The 22,500-nt window shown below is 44.2% G+C and overlaps 1 protein-coding gene across 1 annotated transcript in view; it reads right to left on the minus strand.

Annotated features, from left to right (window-relative positions):
- Positions 1 to 8,580: 8,580 nt before the first annotated feature.
- LOC111961348 (membrane-associated phosphatidylinositol transfer protein 2-like) overlaps positions 8,581 to 22,500 on the minus strand; it is a 40,529-nt gene continuing 26,609 nt past the window's right edge. Inside the window, 12 exon segments of the mRNA XM_070440944.1 lie at positions 8,581 to 16,393; positions 16,614 to 16,742; positions 17,883 to 18,066; positions 18,269 to 18,418; positions 18,564 to 18,712; positions 18,915 to 19,031; positions 19,124 to 19,240; positions 19,442 to 19,590; positions 20,163 to 20,429; positions 20,576 to 20,743; positions 20,976 to 21,122; positions 21,626 to 21,796. Coding sequence (XP_070297045.1) covers positions 16,034 to 16,393; positions 16,614 to 16,742; positions 17,883 to 18,066; positions 18,269 to 18,418; positions 18,564 to 18,712; positions 18,915 to 19,031; positions 19,124 to 19,240; positions 19,442 to 19,590; positions 20,163 to 20,429; positions 20,576 to 20,743; positions 20,976 to 21,122; positions 21,626 to 21,796 — 2,108 coding nt within the window. The 3' untranslated portion in view covers positions 8,581 to 16,033.

The raw sequence follows: 22,500 nt of genomic DNA on the forward strand, positions 1-22,500 counted from the left end.
GACACTGCTAGCTAGTTTAGCCTACTCAAACACCCCGCTCAAACAGAGGGATGCTATGTTAGCTAGCTGGGTATGACTATCCAACACACCACTGGAACTCTTTCAAGTCAAGGTAAGATTTTGATTTTACTCATTTATTGGATGTAACTGCTAAACTGCTTACTGACTGTGCACTGTAACGTTACTGCATGATTGTAGCGGGTTTACTAACACGTTAGTTATATTAGCTATGTTGACTATGACATTACTTTAGCTAATATGGTGACACCGATGTAGGCAGTGTGTAGCGTTTATCATATGGTTTGGCTTGGAAAGGTTCTCGCCTGGTCTTCTACAGCTGATGTGTTGTGCATTGAAGTCCACAAGCGAAGGGAAAAGGTGAGAGGAGGAGAGCGCATAGATGCGAGAAGGAATACAACGTGGCTGCTATGAAAGTGAACTGTGTTTACGCAATTCACCTCTTATCATATTGCTGAGTCTGGAGCCCTGGATGCTTTTTTTGACTGAAGAGAGGCACTCCTCCTCTGCCTTTTTTCTTTGAATAGATAGATTTTTAATAGCCTGGATGTTTTTAAAGCTGTCATAATCTGTCATGGTATTGGGGTGCAGTAGATCCCTGCTGCTACGAATGTATAAACATTCCCCTGCATCATTGTCCTTATTCTTCATATTGGCCTTTTTCTTTCTCATACTTTTGTCCACGTTATTGACACGGTGAATATTTTCTCCACAGTGTCAGTAGTTTTCTGATAATGTCATATTGGGGTTGAGAACCTTTACAAACCTGGGTGTCTTGATACCTTTCTTGGCTGCTTCAATATGTTCTTTCTCAAAATGTCCCTCAATGGCACAAGGCAGATTGTTCACAAAAGTATCTTTGTCCCTGACTCAAACTCCCCAAATTTGCCCATGCCGCGGTAATCCGGGACCCACACCAAAATGTATGGTGCCAGTTGTGCGGCTGTTCATACAGTCTGCCACAAAACAAACAACTTCATCAGTAAACTTTGGAATTTTCTCCTCTTCTGTTCCTTTATCTGTGTTGATAAATGCGTTATAATCAGGGCAGGGCTCTATAAAGTTCAATGCATCGGACTCTGTTACATTCAGGACAAAGTCAGATTTGTAACTGTGGGCATCATGATGTCGGTGAAAAGAGTATGGATTGCATAGCCTGAACTCATTCATTTCTCTTTTGAATGATCAAGTTTGCTTGATGAAACATCATCCCATATTTCAATAGGTGCTGTATTTAAAAAAAAGCACCATTAACGTTTTTCTTATGTACAGGATATTTTGACATTCAGGGTCTATCTTAAGCTCTCCCAGAGCCCATTGTTTCACATGATATTTAGTCCAGTCACTGATCCCATCTGGCAGTTCAAGATGACAAGCAGGCATTTCTTCCTCTTCAATCTAAGAAAAAATATTGTCTGGTGTGACTAAATTCAATGTTAGGTGTTAAATTCCTTGGTATTTTCTTTTTCAATTGGGACTGATCTGAAAATAACATGACAGCCTCTGTTGAGGGATACATACCTCTGATGCACTCTATTTGGTCATGTTGAAATTCCTTCACTTCTGATCATTGAGTGTCTTTACCTAGTTGTCAAACTGATGGAAATGAGATGTGCTGAAGAACAGAGATATTGCAGAGTTAGTTTCTTTATAATTCACTTTTTATACAGAGTAGCAGCACAGCTGCAGGAACACTATTGTTTTCATAGGTATTACTTTACATAAATGTTGCTCTTAATAACATTACTATACATTTAAGTCATTTAGCAGACGCTCTTATCCAGAGCGACTTACAAATTGGTGCATTCACCTTATGATATCCAGTGGAACACCATTTAAATAGTGCTCTACTCTTTTAAGGGGGGGGGGGTTAGAAGGATTACTTTATCCTATCCTAGTATTCCTTAAAGAGGGTGGGTTTCAGGTGTCTCCGGAAGGTGGTGATTGACTCCGCTGACCTGGCGTCGTGAGGGAGTTTGTTCCACCATTGGGGTGCCAGAGCAGCGAACAGTTTGACTGGGCTGAGCGGGAACTGTACTTCCTCAGAGGTAGGGAGGCGAGCAGGCAGAGGTGGATGAACGCAGTGCCCTTGTTTGGGTGTAGGGCCTGATCAGGCCTGAAGGTACGGAGGTGCCGTTCCCTCACGCTCCGTAGGCAAGCACATGGTCTTGTAGCGGATGCGAGCTTCAACTGGAAGCCAGTGGAGAGAGCGGAGAGCGGGGGACGTGAGAGACTTGGGAAAGTTGAACACCAGACGGGCTGCGGCGTTCTGGATGAGTTGTAGGGGTTTATGGCACAGCAGGGAGCCCAGCCAACAGCGAGTTCAGTATCCAGACGGGAGATGACAAGTGCCTGGATTAGGACCTGCGCCGCTTCCTGCGTGAGGCAGGGTCGTACTCTGCGAATGTTGTAGAGCATGATCCTACGGAACGGGTCACCGCCTTGATGTTAGTTGAGAACGACAGGGTGTTGTCCAGGATCACGCAAGGTTCTTACAGACTCTGGGAGGAGGACACAATGGAGTTGTCAACCGTGATGGCGAGATCATGGAACGGGCAGTCTTCCCGGGAGGAAGAGCAGCTCCGTCTGCCGAGGTTCAGCTTGAGGTGGTGATCCGTCATCCACACTGATATGTCTGCCAGACATGCAGAGATGCGATTCACCACCTGGTTATCAGAGGGGGAAAGGAGAAGATTAATTGTGTGTCGTCTGCATAGCAATGATAGGAGAGAACCATGTGAGGATATGACAGAGCCAAGTGACTTGGTGTAATAGCGAGAATAGGAGAGGGCCTAGAACAGAGCCCTGGGGACACAGTGGTGAGAGCACGTGGTGCGGAGAAGATTCTCGCACGCACTGGTAGGAGCGACCTGTCAGGTAGGAGCAATCCAAGGTGGGCCGCGCGGAGATGCCAGCTCGAGAGGGTGGAGAGGAGGATCTGATGGTTCACAGTATCAAAAGGCAGCCGATAGGTCTAGAAGGATGGAGCAGAGGAGAGAGAGTTGCTTTAGGCAGTGCGGAGCGCCTCCGTGACACAGAGAAGAGCAGTCTCAGTTGAATGACTAGTCTTGAAACCTGACTGTTTGGATCAAGAAGGTCATTCTGAGAGAGATAGCAGAGAGCTGGCCAAGGACGGCACGTTCAGAGTTTTGGAGAGAAAAGAAAGAAGGGATACTGGTCTGTAGTTGTTGACATCGGAGGGATCGAGTGTAGGTTTTTTTCAGAAGGGGTGCACATCTCGCTCTCTTGAAGACGGAAGGACGAAGCCAGCGGTCAAGGATGAGTTGATGAGGCAGGTGAGGTAAGGAGAAGGTCTCCGGAAATGGTCTGGAGAAGAGGAGGGGTAGGGTCAAGCGGGCAGGTTGTTGGGGCCGGCCGTCACAAGACGCGAGATTCATCTGGAGAGAGAGGGGAGAAAGAGGTCAAAGCACAGGGTAGGGCAGTGTGAGGCAGAACCAGCGGTGTCGTTTGACTTAGCAAACGAGGATCTGATTTCGTCGACCTTCTTTTCAAATGGTTGACGAAGTCATCAGCAGAGAGGAGGAGGGGGGGGAGGGGGAGGAGGATTCAGGAAGGGAGGAGAAGGTGCAAAGAGCTTCAGGGTTAGAGGCAGATGCTTGGAATTTAGAGTGGTAGAAAGTGGCTTTAAGCAGCGAGACAGAAGAGGAGAATGTAAGAGAGGAGGGAGTGAAGGATGCCAGGTCCGCAGGGAGGCGAGTTTTCCTCCATTTCCGCTCGGCTGCCGGAGCCCCTGTTCTGTGAGCTCGCAATGAGTCGTCGAGGCCACGGAGCAGGAGGGGAGGACGAGCCGGCTGGAGATAGGGGACATAGAGAGTCAAAGGATGCAGAAAGGGAGGAGAGGAGGGTTGAGGAGGCAGGAATCAGGAGATAGGTTGGAGAGGTTTTGAGCAGAGGGAAGAGATGATAGGATGGAAGAGGAGAGAGTACGGGGGAGAAGAGCGAAGGTTGGGACGGCGCGATACCATCCGAGTAGGGGCAGTGTGGGAAGTGTTAGATGAGAGCGAGAGGGAAAAGGATACAAGGTAGTGGTCGGAGACTTGGAGGGGAGTTGCAATGAGATTAGTGGAAGAACAGCATCTAGTAAAGATGAGGTCAAGCGTATTGCCTGCCTTGTGAGTAGGGGGGGAAGGTGAGAGGGTGAGGTCAAAAGAATACACTGGATAACAGTATAAACATGTTGTTACATATTAATTATTAATTCAATAATTAATTAAAAGTGTTTGTTATTACATTCTTAGAAAAAAAAGTGCTCTCTGGAACCTAAAAGGGTTCTTCCCCTGTCCATAGGAGAACCCTTTGAAGAACCTTTTTAGTTCCAGGTCAGACCCTTTCCACAGAGGGCTCTATAATGGGACCCAAAAGGGTTCTTTATGGAACCAAAAAGTGTTCTCCATGGAACTAAAAAGGGTTCTCCTATAGGGACAGCCGAAGAACCCTTTTGGAACCCTATTTTCTAAGAGTGTACTGGAACACAGACTGATCTTTACCTTATTCCACATTATGATTTAAAATCAAATGTTATTTGTCACATGCACCGAACACAACATGTGTAGACATTATCGTGAAATGCTTACTTACGAGCCCTTAACCAACAGTGCAGAGTTAAACAAACAAACAAAAAGTTGCTAAATAAACTAAAGGAAAAATAGTAACACAATAAAATAACAATAACGATGCTATATACAAGAGGTACCGGTACGGAGTCACTGTGCAGGGGTACGGGTTAGTCGATGTAATATGTACATGTAGGTAGGGGTAAAGTGACTTATGCATAGATAATAAACAGAGTAGCAGCAGCGTATGTGAAGAGTGTGAAGGAATGTGAATGTATGTGTGTGTGTGTGTGTCGTAAATATTCGTGTGTGTGTGTATGTGTGTGTTAGACTATCAGTGTAGTATGTGAGAGTGTGTGATTAGAGTCCAGTGAGTGTACATCGAGATTGTGCAAGACTCAGTACAAAACATAAGAATAAATAATAATAAAATAAAGGGGTCAATGTAAATATTCAGGGTAGCAATTTTATTAACTGTTCAGCAGTATTATGACTTGGGGGTAGAAGCTGTTAAGGAGCCTTTTGGTCCCAGACTTGGCGATTCAGTACCGCTTCCATGTGGTAGCAGAGAAAACAGTTTATGACTTGGGTGGCTGGAGTCTTTGACCATTTTTAGGGCCTCCCTCTGACACCTGCTGGTATTGAGGTCCTGGATGGCAGGAAGCTTGACCCCAGTGATGTACTGAGCATTACGCACTACCCTCTGTAGCGCCTTGCAGCCGGATGCCGAGCAGTTGCTATACCAAGCGGTGATGCTACCAGTCAGGATGCTCTCGATGGTGCAGCAGTAGAACCTTTTGAGGATCTGAGGACATGCCAAATATTTTCAGCCTCCTAAGGGGGACTAGGCTTTGTATAGCCCTCTTCACGACTGTCTTGGTGTGTTTGGTACATGATAAGTCCTTAGTAATGTGGACACCAAGGAACTTGAAGCTCTCGACCCGCTCAACTACAGTCCCGTCGATATGAATGGAGGCATGCTTGGCCCTCCTTTTCCTGTAGTTCACGATCATCTCCTTTGTATTGCCCACGTTGATGGAGAGGTTGTTGTCCTGGCAGTGGTTCTGACCTCCTCCCTATAGGCGGTCTCATCGTAGTCGGTGATCAGGCCTACCACCCATCGTGTCATCTGCAAACAATGATTGTGTTGGAGTTGTGCATGACCACGCAGTCGTGGGTGAACAGGGAGTACTGAAGGGGACTAAACACACGCCCCTGAGGGGACCTGTGTTGAGGATCAGCGTGGCGGATGTGTTGTTGCCTACCTTCACCACCTGGGGGCGACCCATCAGGATGTCCAGGATCCAGTTGCAGTAGATGTTCAGTCCCAGAGTCCTTAGCTAAGTGATGATCTTGGAGGGCACTATGGTGTTGAACGCTGAACTGTAGTTAATGAACAGCATTCTCATGTAGGTGTTCCTTTTGTCCAATGGGAAAGGAATAGTGCAAAAGAGATTGTGTCATTTGTGGATCTGTTGGGGCGGTATGCGAATTGGAGTGGGTCCAGGGTTCCTTGGATGATGGTGTTGATGTGAGCCATGACCAGCTTTTCAAAGCATTTCATGGCTACAGATGTGATTGCTACGGGGTGGGAGTCATTTAGGCCTCGAAGCGAGCATAGAAGGCATTTAGCTCATCTGGTAAGCTCGTGTCACTGGGCAGCTCGCGGATGGGTTTCCCTTTGTAATCCATAATAGTTTGCAAGCCCCGCCACATCCGACGAGCATCATTGTCATCCTGTATTTTGACGCTTTGCCTGTTTGATGTTTGGAGCTGAGGGCGTAGCAGGATTTCTGTGTCCAGTTTATTCAAATTTTTAACCTTGATCTTTGAACTTTATTAACCCTTAAATTAAATAAAGGATTATTTCAATGTCATTATCTTTTCAGAGTTTGTACACTTAACATTTTCCAATATTAAATTGAAATAGTAGGTTCAAAGTCAAACTAATAATCTGTCATATAATCTGATGATATAGTATTTATCTCCTTGAAGAAAAACACTTACCTATCAAGAAAATATTGCAGACTTTAGTAGCGAGCTTTCACGGTTGCATGAATAATTCACTTGACTGTCATCTAGAAACAATTAAATAGGTATTACCAAACGACTTATATAGGAGAGATGCGGAAGAAAACTTAAGAGACAGATCACAATCGAAGGGCGGTGTCATTTGCGATGATGACCATATTGTTATTTGGAGGACCTATGGAAGGTGTGTGTTTGTTCACATCTAGGCCCCTATTTAATCAAATCCGGTTTATACACTTAATTTTTGGCAAGTATGTTAAACATTGTTGTTCAATGTGAGCAAAGCATTCAACTCTTAACTGCCTAGATGTTACAGGTTATAAAGTGGTTCTACAAAAGGACTACAATAATCCCATTCAATTTTACCCAATTTCATCATATAATCTACTATTGCCATGTAATTTAAAACGTATTGAAAACACAAAAGTACAAGTGCAGATATGTTATTGTCCAATTGTATTTATTCCACAGTACAGACAATAATACATTGAGCTCTCACCCAGGAAGGGTAAAATGACCTATGATCCAGAGCGAGAGAGAGAGAGAGAGAGATATGGAACAGTGAGGGAACTACAGTGCCTTCAGAAAGTATTCACACCCTTTGACTTTTTCCACATTTTGTTGTGTTACAACCTGAATTTAAAATTGATTAAATTGAGATGTTTTGGCGCTGGCATGCACACAATACCCCATAATATCAAAGTGGAATGATGTTTTTCAAATTTTTTACAAATTCATAAAAAATGTAAAGCTGAAATGTCTTGAGTCAATAAGTATTTAAAACCTTTGTTATGGCAAGCCTAAATAAGTTCAGGAGTAAACATTTGCTTAACAAGTCACCCTGTGTGCAATAATAGTCTTTAACATGATTGTTGAATGACTACCTCATCTCTGTACCTCACACATTCAATTATCTGTAAAGTCAAGCAGTGAATTTCAAACACAGGTTCAACCACAAAGACCAGGGAGGTTTTCCAATGTCTCTCAAAGAAAGGCACCTATTGGTAGATGGGAGAAAAATAAACCGACATTGAACATTCCTTTGAGCATGGTGAAGTTATTAACTATACTTTGGATGGTGTATCAATACACCCAGTCACTACAAAGATACAGGTGTCCTTCCTAACTCAGTTGCCGGAGAGAAAGGAAACCACTCAGGGAGCCAATGGTGACTTTAAAAAAGTTCGAGTTTAACGGCTATGATAGGAGACAACTGAGGATGAATCAACAACATTGTAGTTACTCCACAATACTTACCTAATTGACAGAGTGAAAAGAAGGAAGCCTGTACAGAATAAGGCACTAAAGTAATAATGCAAAAAATGTAGCAAAGCAATTCACTTTTTGTCCTGAATACAAAGTGTTATGTTTAGGGAAAATCCAATACATTACTGAGTACCACTCTCCATATTTTTAAGCATAGTGGTGGCTGCATCATGTTATGGTTATGCTTGTAATCATTAAGGACTGGGGAGTTTTTCAGGATAAAAAATGTATGGAATGGAGCTGAGCACCGGCAAAATCCTAGAGGAAAACCTGGTTCAGTCTACTTTCCAACAGACACGGGGAAATTAATTCACCTTTCAGTAAGACAATAACCTAAAACACAAGGCCAAATCTACACTCGAGTTGCTTACCAAGAAGACAGTGACTGTTCCTGAGCGGCTGAGTTACAGTTGGACTTAAAGCTACTTGAAAATCTTATGGCAAGACCTGAAAATGGTGGTCGAGCAACGATCAACAACCAATTTGACAGTGCTTAAAGAATAAATGGGCAAATGTTGCACAATCCAGGTGTGTAAATCTCTTAGAGACTTAACCAGCATGACTGTAATCACTGGCAAAGATGATTCAAACATGTATTGACTCAGGGGGTTGAATACTTATGTAATTTAGATATATTAGTGTTTTCTTTCACTTTGACAGAGTATTTTGTGTAGATCGTTGACAAAAAAAAGACATTTAAATCAATTTTAATACCACTTTGTAACACAACAACATTTTGAAAAAGTCAAAAGGAACTGTTCATACATATCTAAACATTGTACCCACTCCTTGTTTTGAAAACTAAACTTGGTATCAAAACTACCCAAAGAAGCAATTCTGATGTTGGTGGTGTTTTGAATAAGAGTGCCACATCAATTACATAAGTATACTTCCTACAGACTTCTTTAATAATGCCTATTTGAAATCCAGACCTGCTACAAAATACAAAGGGAAATGGGTGAGATTGTAAGAGGTACAGAACACTATTTAATTTATGTACATGCCTTCAAATTCAAATATTAATTCTATGATTATGCACTTATGTCAAATAAACTGCATATACTCAAAATGTACTTAAATTATTGCCACCTCGAACAATACACACATACCACACACACAGTGCATTTGGAAAGTATTCAGACCCCTTGACCTTTTTCACATTTTGTTACGTTACAGCCAAAAATTGATAGAATTTAATTTAAAAAATCCTCAATCTACACACAATACCCCATAATGAGAAAGCGAAAACAGGTTTTTAGAGTTTTTTGCAAATTTATGAAAAATAACAAACATAAATACCTTTGCTATGAGACTTGAAATTGAGCTCAGGTGCATCCTGTTTCCATTGATCACCCTTGATGTTTCTACAACTTGATTGGAGTCCAACTGTGGTAAATTGAATTGATTGGACATTATTTTGAAAGGCACACACCTGTTTATATAAGGTCCCACAGTTGAAAGTGCATGTCAGAGCAAAAACTAAGGCATGAGGTCAAACTAATTGTCCGAGACAGGATTGGGTCAAAGGGAAGGGTACCAAACAGTTTCTGCAGCATTGAAGGTCCCCAAGAACAAAGAGGCCTCCATCATTCTTAAATGGAAGAAGTTTGGAAGCACCAAGACTCTTCCTTGAGCTGGCTGCCCAGGCAAACTGAGCAATCGGGGGAGAAGGGCCTTGGTCAGGGAGGTGACCAAGAACCCGATGGTCACTCTGACAGAGCTCCAGAGTTCCTCTGTGGAGATGGGAGAACCTTCCAGAAGGACAACCATCTCTGCAGCACTCCACAAATCAGGCCTTTATGGTAGAGTGGCCAGACGGAAGCCACTCCTCAGTAAAAGGCACAAGACAGCCCGCTTGGAATTTGCCAAAAGGCACCTAAAGACTCTCAGACCATGAGAAACAAGATTCTCTGGTCTGATTAAACCAAGATTGAACTCTTTGGCTTGAATGCGGCAGGGTAGCCTAGTGGTTAGAGCGTTGGACTAGTAACCGAAAGGTTGCAAGTTCAAATCCCTGAGCTGACAAGGTACAAATCTGTCGTTCTGTCCCTGAACAAGGCAGTTAACCCACTGTTCCTAGGTCGTCATTGAAAATAAGAATTTGTTCTTAACTGACATGCCTAGTTAAATAAAGGTTAAAAAATAAAATTTCAAAAAGAGACACGTCTGGAGAAAACCAGGCACCGCTCATTACCTGGTCAATACCATCCCTAAGGTTAATTAAGCATGGTGGTGGCAGCATGATGCTGTGGGGATGTTTTTCAGTGGCAGGGACTGGGAGGCTAGTCAGGATCGAGGGAAAGATGAACGTAGCAAAGTACAGAGAGATCTTTGATTAAAACCTACTCCAGAGCGCTCAGTACCTCAGACAACACAGCCAAGTCAACGCAGGAGTGGCTTTGGGACAAGTCTCTGATGTCCTTGAGTGGCCCAGACTTGAACCCGATCAAACATCTCTGGAGAGATCTGAAAATAGCTGTGCAGTGACACACCCCATCCAACCTGACAGAGCTTAAGAGGATCTCCAGAGAAGAATGGGAGAAACTCCCCAAATACAGGTGTGTGAAGCTTCATACCCAATGAAGACTCAAGCTGTTATCGCTCTCAAAGGTGCTTCAACAAAGTACTGAGTAAAGGGTCTGAATACTTTTGTACATTTTACATTTCAGTTTTTTTTTTAAATGTTAATACATTTGCAACAATTTCTATTGTGTGTAGATTGATTTTAGATCATTTTTAGAACAAGGCTGTAACGTAACAAAATATGGAAAAAGTACTTCCCGAATGCGCTGTATATGTATATTTACAGTGCTATGATAATCATAACTGCATTGTACTAATACAAAACATTCCCAATCTGTTCATGGAAATAATCAAGTAAAGCTTGTATACATTTTATATTACTAATGCTTGAGTAAATGACATACATTTTATGTATACTGTATGTAGCTAAATATATTGGTCCCACTTTACAGTATATGAACAAAATGTTCAGAAATCTATGTATTTACATGGCAGCTACATAAGCAGGTACAGTGTTAATTACACCGTGGGTACACATTGTCAGCCTGAAATGCATTCTGTTTGTGCAATACACTCGTTGCCACATCCATGGCAAGGAGTGGAGGAGTGGAACGTTAGCACAGAACCGACTGAACACATTGTTATATAGTTCTCGTTATACCTGTTTATACTCCTAGTCGGTATTAGATAGAACGTCGCGGCCCCGTCCGCCTAGGGGGAAAACAATCCAACCATCACCTTGGTTACGCCATTGGCTCACAGCAAAAACGTAACCTTTTTCAAACACAATTTTGTCTTTGTCTACTTGTTTTAGTCAATTACAAAACTACATTTAAGAAAAGTACAGCATGCCTAAAGATTACTTTTCAACATTGAATGCTCCCAAGTATTTTCACAACTTAGAAAAGTGTAATATTGTAGGGCTTCCCTCATGCCCCTTTTCATAACAGCACTAACAGCCAGACGAGTAGTGTGCTAGCTAGCTAGATACCGACTGGAACATTAAGCTAGCCAAGACCAACAACACAAACAAACGGACGATACAGCTATAAGTAGTGAGTGGAGTTACAAACGGACTATACTAAATGTCTTACCTGTGATTAAATGTTTTCCGTTTGTTTATGTTGTTGGTCTTGGCTAGCTTAATGTTCCGGTCGGTAGCTAGCTAGCACTCAGTCATCGCCTCCTAGCACCGTCATGAAAAGGCGCGTGAGGGAAGCCTTACAATATTACGTATTTCTAAGTAGAAAATGCTCGGGAGCAGGCGATGTTGAAAAGCAATCTATAGGCATGTTGTACTTTTCTCAAATGTAGTTTTGTAATTGACTTAAACAAGCAGACAACAAGAATGTAATACTATTTAATACCGACTGGGACTTATCCATGGCGTTGTTGAATACTTGTTTCTGATTGGCTTGAAGGGCATTCTAGAGCATGCATTATTTCCCTATAATACAGGGTATATCAGCACGGTAGAATTCAATGGCTATAGTTAATTCTTACATGCTCTATGTTTGAGCTGCTTTTCAAAGCAAAAGTCGAATTAAAAACATTATTGGCATTGTTGAATTACATTTTCATAATAGCAAGCTAGCACTGATGGTTTGATCTAGGGTTTGGTTAGCTAAACTAGCAAGTCTGTTTGTTTACCAAGGCAACTGTTGTAGCTATCTAGTAAACAAATGAACACATTCTCAGTGGCAAATGTGTTCCAATTATAGCCATGGTATAAAAAGGATAATCAACTCGGGCCTCTATGCGTTCTCTGGAAATATCTTCAATATTTTCCATAGAACGCATAGCCCTTTGTTGATTATTTATCCTTTACATATCTACAAGGCATTGAACTATAATAACTCTTCAGTCACACACGTGGCCCCATAAAGTAGAAAACATGTTCTGTACTGAGTGTAAAACTGGCATCTAATAGTACAGTACATGCAAGACTGCTACTAAAGTGGCAATAATTCTAATATTCTCGAATACATTTACATTTCAAGACATACTATAAGGGTTAGTGGTTAACATAATTGATATATAACTACTGTATACAATATTGATGGCTAACCCAGTCTGAATTATTTTGAACACCACATATTACAGGTAAAATAAAAGGTTCATTGACATATTCACAATCAAACATTTCTTCATTCTGAAGGGGGAAAAATCGGCCTTCACAGAAGATAGGAAGCAATACAGTATTTTGCAAAGGCTTTGTAAAATGGTCCGGTTTGAAAAATAGTTTTGTTTTCACTATAAAATAATTTAACCTTTAACAGTTAACCTTTGTAAAAGGACAGCAGAAGTGTGAAGGGGTGGGAGAGTGGATGTTGTTAATGTTGTCTATACTCGTGCATGTTCGATAGATTGTCTCTGTCTGTGCCTTGTTGTGGTTATGCTACCCTGCGACTGAAACAATAATATTGGCAAAGAAAATACACACCTTCCACTGACTGTTGGTTCTCGTCATAAACAAAACGCTACATATTCAAATATTGTTCACCTGAAAGATCCATAATAGAAATTAAACTCATGTTGCGTAAATAAATACCTCTCAACCATTATATTCCTACATATACAGTATCATTTTTACAGTATCTACACAGACAGACAGACAGACATATCCATGGATCATGTACAGTCTGGGCTCTCCAAGCCTGTAGCAGGAGGACATTCAGCTCATCATCACCAGACCACAGGCCAGAGGGGAAACAGTATGGCTGTATCCAATACCTTCCCTAGTGCCTTCCAGATAGTCACCTACAGCTCTAGTCTACATCCTTCATTAAAGTCGTAGTTCACTGAAAGATCAAAGTTTGTACGACTTGGTCAAACCTCAAAAGTGACCTTATGCAGCTGGATCTACACAACCAATGGTGTGGGACAGAGACTTGACGTTACAACCTTTTTTTAATAGGTCTGATCAATGTCTGACAAAAAAAAAAGTTGATTTTGAAGTGAACTATTGCTTTAACTAACAATCATCACCTATGCTACTGCGCTTGAGTGGTGTCATAACAGGTTGCAATAAATACACGTTGGCAATAGTAGCATGTCCCTAGAATCAAAACAATATGCTAGAGCTTCCAAGCTCTCAAGTTATAAGTAACAACCATAACCACATCCTATACAGCTAGCCATTATGTCCCTTAGATGTGGACAATATATTGGATTCAAAAAGATCTACAAATCAGATGTAATCTGATTGACATTGTTAAAATACAGTATAGAACACGTGCCTTTTCAGCTAAAGCCACGCCGTCATGCTCTCAATGGCAAGCCCCGACTCTTCTCACAATACAAAGAAACGGTGGGATACAGCCTGGTACATTAGCTTCCCACAACCAACAACTGTTTCGTTTTTTGGCACGTTATTTTACATTATTCAGTAATCCTGACATTGAATAAATGTACACGAGTGTGCATACTACTGCAGCACATATACCCTGCAATAATGAATCGTTTTTATGTCATGCACTACAAAAAGGTAACAATATGTAGCGACATGAGACGGTAACACGATTCTCCAACATAAACTAGTGCAAAAAACAACAACGAGGTTGAACAGGTTGAGATACTACAGCCGCTAGAGAGAGAGATTGTTGGCTTTGGGTGATTAGTAATGGGGATATAATTGAATACAATGATAATACCTTAACCACACAGTAGGTGCCAGGTATTAGATAACAGGTAGTATGAGAGTTAGGTGTTCATCTACAATTCTCTGTACAGGTTGCCATAGCTTTAGTGAAAGCATTAGTAACCCTTTATTTTATAGTCCGATACCAGCTGGTATTTGCTAAGTAATAACATTGTATATTCTCTGGTACTTCAGATAATGAATCACAATTGGAAACAACTTGGTATCAGATGGTGGTTATTATTAGGTAAAAACCAGGTAAAAAAGAAAACAGGATAGGGAAACCGTGAAATAAAGTGGAATCAACGCATGTCTTCCTGCCTCTGAGGAGGTCTGGCCATCCTGTCTGCTCTCAGAACGTTACAACCCTTCTTCCTGTGACCTCATCGCCTGTTCTCGTCTGTTTGTTAGGAATCAGGAAAAGTCCCGCTTCTGTCCTTTGAATAGTGAGGGTTCGCTGAAAAGCTTAAATCACTGTGAAAAGCCTAGATCACTTTCAGTATTCCAGACCGAAATGTAGTAATGTCCAATGAATAGCATTCATCACATCCCTCAAGGAGGAAAGAGCTCTGAGCATCATAGGGAAGTCCACTGGAGTGTCACTGAATGGTGTGTAATGACAGAGGTTGATAGCTAAGAGGGGCCGCAGGATGAACTGAATGAATACCAACAGCATCATGCTTTTGGAAAACAGAGAAAGACACTGCTCCCCCACTGGTGTCTCAGAGGTATTGCAAGCAGATGGTCTGGTAAAGGGATTGCTGCTGTGTTCTGTTTGTTCAGCGTTTAAAAAGTGTCACTAATGTCTACTGTTATGACAAGCCTTGTCTAGCTCAGTCCTGGGATCCTTCAGAGTCTGACTTTATAAATGTGTCATTGGGGTTTAAGGCCTGGGATGGCCCACAGGCCATACTGAAAGACGTGGTACAGTACAGTAGCTACTCTGTTACGGAGTGAAAAGGACTGGAGCTGAGCTAAGGTCAACGGTAGAAATCGCTGTGTAGTACCACACTGATAAAAGTAGAGAAATGGCCCAGGAATAGACTAGAGGAAATTGTCCATCTCATCCATAACCTTTCCCCTCCCTCCCTTTTGTCTTGCATCTCTCTCTGTATCCACCCTCTTTCCTTCCAACCCTCTTCCTCTTGCTTCTCCTCTTCCCTCTCTCTTTCAATAGGGTAGTGGTGCATCTCTTGGCAGTGTGAGGGGACTCGTTTCTTATTGCCAGACACAGCGGTGTTAGAGGGAAGGAAGGAAGGAGGTGTATCTCAGCGGATAGAGGGATAAAAACAGATGACGTTGTTGACTTGTTGCCATGGCTACAGACTGACCCCCCCTGACCTCCAGATCACCATTTGAGTCTTATTTTTGTGGCTCCAATGTCCGGGCCTGTCCTGAGCTGGGGTGTTTGTATGTGTGTGAATTCCCATTGTCCTCTAGGTAGAGAGAGTACATTCAACCATTACTCAGACAAGGGTAGGCACTCCAGGCCCTCAGGGGGTGACGATTAAGGCTTACGATCGTTTGTTTTTAGTTTTAATTTATTTTATTTTCCAGTTATTTTCTTTTAGTGGCCAAGGTAGGTTATATAAAAGTCTTGACTGTGAGACTCTAATGCTACAGTAGAAATGTCATTTGATTCTTTACAGCAAAGTCAGAGCACCTCCCATCTTTCTGGCTTTACTTTTCACTCAAACAATCTCTTCTCTCTCTATTCCTTTCATATCCATTTCCCAATAGACCCTGCTTCTTCCTCTTGCTCACCCTCTTTGCCCTTTTCCTTCCCTCTCCTTTCACCTCCTCCCTCTCACTTTCCGCCCCTCAGTAAACCTTATCCTTCTTTCATCCCATCCTTTCCTTTCTCTAACTCTCTCTTAAACATACTTCTTCCATGTTTCTCTCAGGGCCAGTCCAAAGATCATAGTGCTCTAGGTAGAGTCAGGCAGGGTCCCCTCCCCCCTGTAGCCCAGTCTGGTGAGTCCTATTTTGGGCTGAGTAATCCTCCTGACCCCTCCTTGGTGCTCCCGGTGCGGCCCCAACACCCAGCTGCTATACTCATACTCCTCTGGGTCCCCGCTCCTGCTCTCTCCCTCTCCACCTCGCATTGGCTCAGCGTGCGTTCCGTGCGCCCTGGTTGGCCAGGGGAGCTAGAGCCCGCCCCCCCAGTTGAGTTGATGGAGCGCAGGATGTGGTTGCGCTTGCGGAGGTAGTCCCCCCCGGCGGCGCCCAGTCCGAAGCTTCCCTTACGGAGAACAATACGGGCACTGGCGGTCTTGGCAGGACGAGACCTCTGACTGTACTCCAGCTGGGACAGATGGGACGCATAGCCGTCTGGGATGAACTGACAAAGAGGAGGGAGAGATCGAGAAAGAGGAAAAAGGGGGGGGGTAGGAATGGAGACGAGATCAGCTCATCCCCTCATCTACTAAACTATCCATCTATAAGAACGCATTTGCGCATTCTATCTATTTATGAGTTGAAGTTGGAAGTTAAGCATTTCAACACTTTAATTGATAACTTGTTGTTGGCGACAGTGCACTTTCTACCAGCTAGTTTGGTACCTGACACTGGCTGGACATCTTCTTGGTGGGCCGTCCCACTATGTAGATGTGTGATGGGGGCAGGCCTAAGGAGGAGTACACTGTGATATCCTTAGTAGAGCCGTACGCGGCAAATATCTTCATATGGGCCTGCACACACATACACAGAGGAATGGACTGTTAGAAACAGTATTGTTGTTACACTATATATATATATATACACAAAGGTATGCGGACACCCCTCAGTGACTCAACGTGGCACCGTCATAGGATGGCACCTTTCCAACATGTCAGTTTGTCAAATTTATGCCCTGCTGCACCGGTCAACTAAGTGCTGTTATTGTGAAGTGGAAACGTCCAGGAGCAACAATGGCTCAGCCGCGAAGTGGTAGGTCACAGCTTGAACAAATCGTCTGCGTAGCGCGTACAAATCGTCTGTCCTCGGTTGCAACACTCATTACCGAGATCTGAACTGCCAAGCCTAAGATCACCATGCGCAATGCCAAGCTTCGAGTGGAGTGGTGTAAAGCTCGCCGCCATTGGACTCTAGAGCAGTGAAACACGTTCTCTGGAGTGATGAATCACACTTCACCATCTGGAAGTCCGACAGACGGATCTGGGTTTGGCAGATGCCAGGAGAACACTACCTGCCCCAATGCATAGTGCCAATTGTAAAGTTTGGTGGAGGAGGAATAATGGTCTGGGGCTGTTTTTCATGGTTCAGGCTCCTTAGTTCCAGTGAAGGGAAATCTTAACGCTACAGCATACAATGACATTCTAGACGATTCTGTGCTTCCAACTTTGTGGCAACAGTTTGGGAATGCCCCATGCACGAAGCGAGGTCCATCCAGAAATGGTTTGTCGAGATCGGTGTGGAAGAACTTGACTGGCCTGCACAGAGCCCTGACTTCAACCCCATCGAACACCCTTGGGATGAATTTTGAACGCCGACTGCAAGCCAGGCCTAAGTGCCCAACATCAATGCCCGATCTCACTAATGCTCTTGTGGCTGAATGGAAGCAAGTTCCGCAGAAATGTTCCAACATCTAGTGGAAAACCTTCCCAGAACAGTGGAGGCTGTTATAGCATAAAAGGGGGATCCAACTCCATATTAATGCCCCTGATTTTAGAATGAAATGTTCGACGAGCTATGTAGTGTATTTTGACTGTAGAAATTTAACTTAAAAACCCTAAGTCCCCTTACCCCAACCCACCCCAAACAACACACTTACCCTACCACAACCCAAGCCATACCCTAACCCCTACACCCTCATCTCTACCCCCCCTTACCTCACAGATGAGGGACTTGAGGAAGTTGGCCTTGTGTCTGAGGGGGTCGTGGACCAGGCCGTCACAGAAGGACACTATTCCATGAGGGAAGTTATGTTGAGACAGCCAGGCCACCACACGCTGCTTCTGCATGTCTGGACGACCCGTCACATACACTATCAGATAGCCCAGGTCCTGCCAGTGTCTGAAGGGAGAGAGAGAGAGTAAGAACAGGCTGTGGGTGAACAGGTGACACCCCAAAGAGTCTGGTGTATTATCTATCTATTAAGTTATTCATTTGCTGATTCACAACTTGTATGCCACATTAGCTAGTGTTACTCCTGTTCAGGAACATAACAGTACATCAAATACAAATCAAGATAGAATAAGACCCATCGTGTTCCTACCTGACCACGTCCACAGCTCCAGCCCTGACCTTGGGGTCGCTGCCCATGATGGACACGCTGGCAGCAAACGAGCCGTCGATACTGAACACTACAAAGTCTGTTCCCCGCGGCAACACCGTCAGGTAGCTGTCCGCAAATGTATGGTCACCCCTGAGAGAGGGAGGAGAAACGGGGGGAGGGGAGGGAGAATGTGTGGCAAAGTGGAACACATAATTCAACGCTTGTTCTCCTACTCAAAAACACCCCGAAAAACAAGCTAATCAGATATTTAAAAGGGTTTCAACCCATAACCTACCTGACGACCAGTTTGACAGGATAAACTCCAATGCCCAGCCTTTTGCTCTCTGGGATGACATAAGAGATGCGTCCGCTGCTATTGGTCAGCTCGGTGTCAAAGTACACCCACTCTCCTGAGGGGGGCTGGGTCATGATGTGGATGTCAATCTGGGAGACAACAAGAGGCGGTTACAGATAACAGTATCAGAACACGTCGGTATATTATATAAAATAATGACTGACTTGCCCATGTGTTTCATTGACAAACTATACATTATGCTCAAATATTGAGCTGCATGCAAGTATTTCTCAGTTGCAGAACTGAAGTTTGTTCCACAAGACAAGTTGGCGTCAATGAGTATGGCTTTACCTTCTCTCCAGTGAGGGTGACCATGTCCAGAGGGCCATACATGAAGCGTCCCATCACCAGCTGTGTTCCGTCCTCAGAGAACACAGCATCGTTCACGCGGTGGTTGGCCGTCACGTTCTACACACACACACGTTTACTGCGGTCAGTACTTCTGCAACTTGCCGACAGAAAGCCTAAAAAAAGGGGGTTAGGAAGCGGTCTGTCCTCACCCTGATCTTGACGTGGGTCCTCTTGCGGATCCACTTCTCTCTGGGTTTAGAGGGCTTGAACTCGGTCACCTCTTTACCGTCCAGCTCCAGAACACTCGAGTTCTCATGCCTCATCACCTGGAGGAACAGACAGGAATGATTACATGGCCATTCACCAGCCCAATAGGAGGCTATGCCTTTATATTTGGCTACTAATATTCATATGCTCTTACCTCTCGGAGTAGGAAGGAGGCATTGTGAGTGTACTTCCAATATGATGTGTGGAAGAGGTCTATGAACATTCATAAGCATTCACATGGCATTCATAAGCAGTCATACCTGTCTGAGTAGGAAGGAGACGACGTCAGTGGACTCCCAGTACGACGCATGGAAGAGGTGAGGCAGGGCTACAGTGGGGAAGGCTGTGAGGGCATCAGGACAGTACAGGGCAAAGTCCATCCGCTTACTGCCCCACCACCGAGATGCAACTGAAGAGAGGGAGCAGAGAGAGAGAGACAGAAAGAGAGAGAGAGAAGTCTGACACATAATCACAGTAGGGAAAAGACGACATGGTTGTAAAAGACGTCGATGTGTATTTCTGGTCAATGACAGTTCCAGACAAAAAGGGGTTCCACAGTAGAGGGAAGTGTGCTCATCCAGAGATTTACAGTCCAGGGGAGAGGCTCTATAGTACAGACGGAAAGTCACAGGTCCACACTGGAGTAGAATGGCGTTTCAGGGGCAGATTGAACTGGAGCAGAGGGACAGTTTTGATTTGAGGAGGGACATACACAAGATCAGTGATTCCCAAATGGTGGTCCCTCTTTTCTATCCCAGCTAAAGACTGGGTCCTTGATTGAGGACATTGGCATAACTCCTGTTTGGGAAGCACTGCAGTACATATAGGGTACAATCTGTAGAGGAGAAGAGAAGGGAGAAAAGCTGTAGTACTGCAGTGGTTCAGCTGTAGCTTGAAGGAGACCAACGACAAGGCACACAGATGGGAGTAGTCCTGGGGGAGGGGGGTCACACAGGATTCAAACCACAGTACCCAGACTACCTTGCTCTACGTTCATCAGCGTGTCTGGCGACGGGGGGTCAGAGTTCGTGTCGGTGATGTCAGACGGCAAGTCTGAGGAGACATCAGAGGCAGTGACGTCAGCGGTGACGTCATCGTCACCCTGGTCTGAGTCGGTGCGTCCGAGAGAGAGGAAGGGTCGGATCTTCTTCCTGGCCCGCGGAGAGGGGCTTCTCGAGGGGAGTTTAGGAAGCGCTAGCTGGGAAAGGAGACCCAGCTTCTTAGACGGGCTGCTTTGGCATTTAGTAGCTACGGAGGAATCAAGGGGTGAAGAACGACAAAACAGTGTGTGAAAAATGTCCGAGAATGTATGTTGTCATCTCCCTGAGCCACAGACACTGCTGTTAAATGCAAAAAAGACAGATAAATCAAACAGTATAAAGTCCAGTACTGACTGTTGGCGATGTTAGAGGCGGTGTATGAGTCGGCCATGCCTGACACCTGGCTGGCGATGCTGGCCTCGCTGGACCTACGGAGGCCCCTGGGGTGGGGGGGTCCGGTCAGCGGGGAGGACGGGTACTGGCTGTCCACAAACACACCACAGTGGGAGTGGAGCACGTCAGCTATGGAGGGAGGGAGACACGGGAGAGAAAGTGTGTGTGTGACAGAGAGAGCGAGAGGGAGGAGGGAGAGAGAAGTGGATTGATCAAACAATCAATTTAATTGTATTTGTATAAAACTTTTTTACAAATACAAATGAAATGCAGAGAGAGAGAAAGTGAGACAGACAGACAGACAAACAGAGAGCGGACAGGGCAGCAGACAGACAGACAGAGACAGAGAAAGGGTACACACTGTCGTTGAGCTGTGCGGCCTGTTGGGGCCAGTTGAGTACAGGGACGGGGATGGAAGTCTCACTGACGCCCCCCTCCTGGTAACGCAGGGGTACTGACAGGGGTACTGACTCCAACAGGAGATGGGGGTTACTCTGCATAGTCTCCACTGGGGAATGGGGAGGGGAAGATAGAGAGATGGGCAAGAGGGAGACGGAGAGATGTGGAGAGGGGGGAGACACAGGGGAGAGAGATGGGGACAGGGGAGGCAGAAGAGACATGGGACAGAGAGGCAGAAATAAACGTATGTAATAGACTACAGACCAGTTCAATGCGTAATAACTGCTGAGTCCTATAGAACGGCGCACAATTGGCCCAGCATCATCTGGGTTAGGGGAGAGTTTGGACGGGGTAGGCCACCATTGTAAAATAAGAATTTGTTCTTAACTGACTTGCCTAGTTAAATAAAGGTTCAATTTAAAAATAAAACAAAATAAGACTGACTGGACGGACGTAAAGCACAGTACATTATATCTGATAACACATGCACACAGATGCGCTACCATGACAGCATATGGACATGGAAAGCAAACCACACAGCCAATTGAGTGCTTGCTTTTGGAGGAGAGACATAAATAAATACTTCTGGTGTGTGTGTGTATCAATCCTCACCCAGCAGAGCCGAGTGTCCGTCCCCCAGAGGGAAGCGTTGGTATCGGGGGACACAGAAGGGGGGCAGCTGGTGAAACCTCTTCTCTAGAAGGGGCTCCAGGCGGGAGGCAGAGGGGTCCGCTGGATGAAACATGTTATATAGCTGCTGACAGGCCGGACGCAAGGATGAGACTGGAGGGAGAGAGAGAAAGACTACCGTGGGATATGTGTCAAGAGCAACAGCAACCTTGGAGAAATCCTCTGCATTATCATTAACAGAAGACTCGTACATTTCATCAGTGAAAACAATGTACTGAGCAAAGGTCAAATTCAACCAAATTCAACCAAATTATCGTACGATAGACCACCCTCCACACCCTAATTGACAAACAAACAAACCAAAACAAAGGCAAAGTCTTCTCATGCTTTATTGATTTCAAAAAAGCTTTTGACTCAATTTGAGCATGAGGGTCTGCTATACAAGTTGATGGAAAGCAGTGTTGGGAGAAAAACATTCAACATTATAAAATCAATGTATACAGTGTGGGGTTAGAATTGGCAAAAAACACACCTATTTCTTTCCATGGGCCGTGGGGGAGACAGGGATGCAGCTTGTCAGTCGGAAGTTTAAATACACTTAGGTTGGAGTTATTAACACTCGTTTTTCAACCACTCCACAAATTTCTTGTTAACAAACTATAGTTTTGGCAAGTCGGTTAGGACATCTACTTTGTACATGACACAAGTAATTTTTCCAACAATTGTTTACAGACAGATTATTTCACTTATAATTAACTGTATCACAATTCCAGTGGGTCATACACTAATTTGACTGTGCCTTTAAACAGCTTGGAAAATTCCAGAAAATGAAGTCATGGCTTTAGAAGCTTCTGATA

The sequence above is a fragment of the Salvelinus sp. IW2-2015 genome, linkage group LG4q.1:29 (genome assembly GCF_002910315.2).
Source record: "Salvelinus sp. IW2-2015 linkage group LG4q.1:29, ASM291031v2, whole genome shotgun sequence".
Lineage (NCBI taxonomy): Eukaryota > Metazoa > Chordata > Actinopteri > Salmoniformes > Salmonidae > Salvelinus > Salvelinus sp. IW2-2015.